The 5,798-nt window shown below is 43.8% G+C and overlaps 1 protein-coding gene across 1 annotated transcript; it reads right to left on the bottom strand.

Moving 5' to 3' along the window:
• Window positions 1–3,986: 3,986 nt before the first annotated feature.
• LOC121270196 (gastrula zinc finger protein XlCGF49.1-like) lies at window positions 3,987–5,115 on the bottom strand. Its single transcript, XM_041175505.1, has one exon. It carries the CDS (start codon window positions 4,859–4,861, stop codon window positions 4,355–4,357), a length of 507 nt encoding a protein of 168 aa, XP_041031439.1. The 5' UTR covers window positions 4,862–5,115; the 3' UTR covers window positions 3,987–4,354.
• Window positions 5,116–5,798: the final 683 nt, after the last annotated feature.

The raw sequence follows: 5,798 nt of genomic DNA, 5'->3' as shown, positions 1-5,798 counted from the left end.
ACTTGCTGAGACACAATGGCTGTCACACCAATTGGTGGCCTTTTAGATGCTTTGACTGTGGGTGTTAGTTGTATCAACTCAGTTTAAGTGTCTACACATGGAAGGCATTGATTAGATGGTTGCATGAGTGTCTGGAAAGAGAAACTTACTGACATAGAGTGGATTGAAGTCAGGAGGTATGTATCTGTAATGTTTCACTCTGTGAACAAATATATACAAGTAAAGATTTGCACCTGTTTCTTCCTTCGCCTTAAGGCTGTCAGGATTATAACATGGTAACTGAGAATGCTTGTCTAATGATGTAGGTTGGAGATTTAAGGAAAATAAAATTTCAGACAGAAGTTACAATCCGAGTAGCTTTTGTGAGAAATGGCTGAAGGCAAGTGGGAATTGTCAGCATCTGATTAGTCGCTGATGTTCTCAGAGTCTGGACCATACGGCCAGTGGAAGAATGAAGTGGATATGTGACACGGGTTATGTCCCTACCAGGAGAAAACAAGGTATGGCCTTGGCATTGTCACTTGTCAAATCAGAAACAAAGTATTTTGTGAGCTGGATGCCTGTCAGTTGGATACTGAGGAAGGTTTGGATCTTCTATTTGGGTTCGTTGATGAGATTTACAAGAAAGATGATCTAGTGCATTCCTATGAAGCATAGTCAGACTTTGATAGATTTTGAAATCAGATGGTCATTCCATGGAGGAACAGATCATGGACTTTAACAGATTGTATAAAAGATTGAAGAAATTCAATTTGCAGATGCCTGGTTCAGTGTTAGCATTTAAATTGCTGGATTGTGCTGAGATGTCACATATGGACAAGCTTTTGGTTCTAACTGAGTTTCAGTTCTCAGAGAGAGACTCTCTGTTGAATCAGACGTGAGATGTGCGCTGCCTTCAAAAAATTCCCGGGAAGCAGTCATTTCCAGCAGCCTTGATGGAATAAATCGAACATTCCGCAGTGTCACAACGAATAGAGGACCTCTAATGATTGCCGCCTTTTGAGATGATCCAGATACTGGCAGGCGTCAGTGCAATGCAGGGATGATAAATGAATTCCGATTGTAGGATCAAGGAATTCCACCCTTTTAATTTCTTTTTCCAATTTCTATCTCCTAAGAGGTGGTCCTGCCCTCCCAGCTGCCTCGCGTTCCCAGCCACATGTGATCTCAGAACTGTCCCTGTGCATTAGGACTTTCGCATACCATATTCAATCCCTCCATCCTCACCCGGCAGCTTGCAATCCAGCACAATGTCTGACACACAGTTAATAAATTGCTAAGTTTAAAAACCACATTTGAAGTGCAATGTACGTTAGATCAGATTCGGAGGAAATAAGGCAGCTGGCAGCTGACTTCCAGAGAGTGTAGTTCACAATCACTGTAGAGGTCCAACTGTGCAGCTTTGATTTCCCCTTCCCCCTGCCCATGGCACCTGCTTTAAGATCATCAATACATTAAGATATTTTTAATCATATTGTTAGGAAATAGAGAGAATTTAAGTAAGCTATATTTATTTTTAAGTGTTAGGAATGAGTTTTAGCTTCAAAGTTTAAGTTTGATTTGTATTTCTGTCTTTATGTGTTAAGAAAAGGTCAAATTGAGCTTTAGTTTGACTTTAAAAGGTGCCTGCATTTCTAATGAGAGGTTTACCACAGTTGCAGCTAGGTTAAACAAACAAAAGTAGAGAAACTGGGCTGTTGCCTAGCAACAGGGGTCCAGAGAGGCAGGCCCCTTCCACTGACACACAGAAGAAATTAGAAACAGCAGTTTGATTTGGAAGCTGTTTGAGCTCTTTTGGTTGTGAAAGTAGCTGCCGGGAGAGATTGGAGCAAAGGGGACAGATAGCCGGTCCTAAGGTAAAGAAGAGACCCCAAAATCCAGGAGAGTGGAACAGGAGAAAGTCCCAAACAGACCTTCTAGTCAAAAGAAGGACAGTAACCTGGAAAAGGTCCTGTTAAATGAAGTTAAGGTGGTGGTGGGGGTTGGGGGTGAGGGGGTTGGGAAGGGTGGGGGGCTGGGGAGGGTGGGGTGGGGTGGGGAGGGGGGCAGAGAGGAAGGCTCCAAGCTTCAGATTTAAAGAGACAAAAGCTGAGAGAACAGCTTGCAAGAGGCAAGAATGCCCAAAGAATGGCTGAAGGTCTGTAACTCTTTACTATGGGCCTGTGAAGCAGTGGTGTACATTGGCTGAGTCAGTGAAAGAGATTGCATGGAAGACAGTTTGAATGCATGTGGTGACCCAGTGGAGAGGATCATCGGAAGAAGAGTTCAAAACCCTGGATGTGGACCCCAGCAGAAGGTGTCTGAGAGAAAGTGTTGGTTTGGGAGAAGATTCCAAAGTGAGTTCTTGGAAAGTGAGATTGGAAACCCTCACGAGAAAGACGGAGTTCAGTGAGGCTGCTTGTCTCATGGTGTAACAAGCGTCTGGGGGGAGTTGAGGAGAAATCCATAGCATCTGTCTGGGGTGGCATCTGTCACTTGGTTTCAGAGCGTGGTGTGTCTGACCACAGGTTGCCAATTGGTTTACGTGGACTGTACTTACTGTGAACATTAGAGTATTAGATAGCTTTTGAAGCTTATGTTATCATTACAAATCTGACTATATCTGTAAATGTATAGTTGTGGGTGAAGGAGTATTGTAGTATAGTTCATCTTTTCTTGTGAAATAAATGTTTTATTCTTTTGTTCCACGTTCATTAGCTGACTTCAGTGACTCTGTTCAGTAGCCATTCTCCACGTATCTAAACAAACAAATAAAAGTTAGGATCTATCAAGCTGGGTTCCAGCCTGGAATCAGGCTTGTCCAGGGGTAACCTAAGCTGGGGATCATAATATTTTTTTAAAATAACACACCATAATATATTGATAAAATTGTTTTTTCTGCTTCTTTCACTGCCTGCAATAAAATTTTATTTGGACAATTCTTCCAAACCTCGAACATTTCAGTTCATATTAACAAGTTCATTCAAAAATCTTAAAGCAGTGCTCCAATAAAAACCTCAATGGCTCAGCATTTCTTTGAGCAAATTCTGCAGATCAAAAGACTCCCAGGTTCAACCTGTGGACTCAGCTCAACTATAGGATGTCAGCTGGGGTTCAGCATCTCCAAGCTCGAGTGAGCAGAGTTTGCAACCTTGACCATTATCCACTGTCAACTTCCAGCTCAGGCCTATCCTAGACAAACTTTATTTTTCTCTCTCTTCCCAATAACCCAGACTCCTGTGGACAATGACTGGTGAGAGCTCCCTTTCAGACTGTTGTGCATTTTGGCCTGAAGGCCCCTCTCTCTCTCAGACCAGTATGTGTGTGTTTCGGGATGGGGAACAATTTTGCTGAGCTTTTGTATTCCAAGCTTGTTTTCTTGCTTATAAAACACTGGGCAGTCGGCCTTTCTTCTACTTGTGCCCTAATCTCTGTATTCTCTAAAGCTGCTTCGCTTTGCTGACCAGCAAGGAAAGTTGAACATGACTGCATCATTGAAAATTAGCATCAACAACTGCATTGCCAGAAGACATAGATTGCTTAATTTGTCATTTTGTTTTAACAAACATTGCAAAATGTGGCAAACAGATGAACTTTAAAACTTCGCTGAAAATGAGTTTGGAGATTATGGCTGCTGCCACATGTTTGGAGAAATCAGTTCAAAGTTCTTATGCACATAATAGTGATTTGTGTTTAGAAAGGGACTTTATTGTTATAAAACTTACCAAGCTGCTTCACAGGAACACTCGAAAACAAAGTTGGAAAGACCAGAGATTGGGAACACTCAGGGTGGGGGTAGGGCAGTTGCTGGAGTGATTCCCAATCAGGGAAGGTGTCCCGTGTGGGAAGCGCTCACTCCCTGTTTACTGCCTGAGACCCACATCTCCCAAGAAGCTGTCAGGCTTCCCTCCTTGATGCCTGATCTTCTCCCACCATCCTTAAAATGGCAGCCACACGTGAAGCGGCCTAAGGGCCTCAAGTGGAACGAGGGCCTGTGGACCCATAAATTTACAGACAGGTTGGGGGCAGGTGGGTATGTGACAGGCGATTTGACAGATCCCCCCCGCCTGAAAATCCACCGATGGAGGTCTATAAAATTCTTCCCCTTTACCCAGAGAGAGGTGGGAATGTGGAAATCACTACTACAGGGAGTAGTTGAGGTAAATAACATTGATACATTTAAGGGGGAACTGGATGTACACATGAGGGAGAAAATAAAAGGTTTTGCTGATGGGGGGAGATGAAGTAGAATTGGAGGAAGCTCATGTGGATCATAAACACTGACACAGACCAATTGAGCTCCTGTCAGAATGAACATGGTCCAGTCCTGGCTGTAATTAACAGCAGCAAGAACATTAGAATCGAATCTCTGCAGTCACATATGAACATGCTGGTGTCTCAGCAAGGTGGATGACCGAGTGAATCCCTTCCCACACCCGGAGCAGGTAAACGGCTTCTCCCTGGTGTGACTGCTTCGGTGTGCCAACAGATGGGACGACTGAATAAATCTCTTCCCACACTCAGAGCAGGTGAATGGCCTCTCCCCGGTGTGAACTCGCTGGTGTGTCAGCAGGTAATTCCTTCTTTTAAAGCTCTTCTTACAGTCGGAACATTTAAAAGGTCTCTTATCAGTGTGAAGTCGCTGGTGCAACAGCAGGTTGTACGATCGAGTGAATCCCTTTCCACAGTCACAGCAGGTGAATGGCCTCTCCCCGGTGTGAATGCACAGGTGTGACAGGAGACTGGATGACTCTGTGAATCCCTTCCCACACACAGAGCAGATGAACGGTCTCTCTCCAGTGTGACTGCGTCGATGGTTTTCCAGCTGAGATGGGAAATTGAATCCCTTCCCACAGTCCCCACATTTCCATGGTTTCTCCATGGTGCAGGCGTCCTTGTGTCTCACCAGGCTCAACAATCAGTCGAAATCTCGTCCACAGACAGAGCACATATATGGTTTCTCCCCACTGTGAATGGTGTGATGTTTTTTCAAGCTGTGGAACTGGTTAAAGCTCTTTCCACAGTCAGCGCACTGGGACATTCTCAATCCATTTGTGTCTCTGTGCTTTTCCATTTACACTGATGTTTAAAATATTTTGAGGCAGAACAGACAATCATTTATCCTTCTAGATTCACAAGCCAATCGAGCAACTCTGTCAGATAACAACATGACATTTAGTTTGAGATTTCTGGCTGCAAATCCTCCCCTTCTAGTATCCTGTAAAAGGAGTTTACAAAATTCATCATGATCAGTACTGCATAGAAATTTAGATCAGACAATTCTAGTTTCTATGGAATATTCTTTCCTCTCTCATTCCCCCAAAACCCATAATTATCCATCCCACACACTCTCCCTTCATTCTCAATCTGCTGTACCTGATATACGCATCTCCAATTCTCCTGATGGTGCCAATTCATGCTGATCAGGACACAGGACACAGAGACCTGAAAATCTTCACGCAGGTTGCTAGCACATGGGGGCTGGGGATTGGCTTCTTCTCGAGGGTGCAGAGGAGATTTACCAGAATGGTTCCAGGGATTGAGGGGTGATTTGATGATGGTGTATACAAGATTACAAGAGGTTTCGAGAAGGTGAACAAAGGGGAGGTGGTGGCTTAGTGGTATTGAAACTGGACTTGTATTCCAGAGACCCAGGGTAATGTTCTGGAGACCAGAGTAGATGGTGAAATTTGAATTCAATAAAAATCTGGAATTAAAGGTCTGATGACTATGAAACCATTTGCTGATTGTCAGAAAATCCCATCTGGTTCATCAATGTCCTTTAAGGAAGGAAATCTGCTGGACTGGCCTACATGTGA

This window comes from Carcharodon carcharias, chromosome 27 (genome assembly GCF_017639515.1).
Source record: "Carcharodon carcharias isolate sCarCar2 chromosome 27, sCarCar2.pri, whole genome shotgun sequence".
Lineage (NCBI taxonomy): Eukaryota > Metazoa > Chordata > Chondrichthyes > Lamniformes > Lamnidae > Carcharodon > Carcharodon carcharias.
The sequence above is the reverse complement of the archived record's forward strand: the minus strand, read 5'-3'. Positions and strand labels throughout refer to the sequence as shown.

Bases quoted from the DNA above. Each gene is read 5' to 3' on its own strand.
- LOC121270196 (XM_041175505.1), bottom strand. From the start codon at position 4,861: ATGGAGAAACCATGGAAATGTGGGGACTGTGGGAAGGGATTCAATTTC.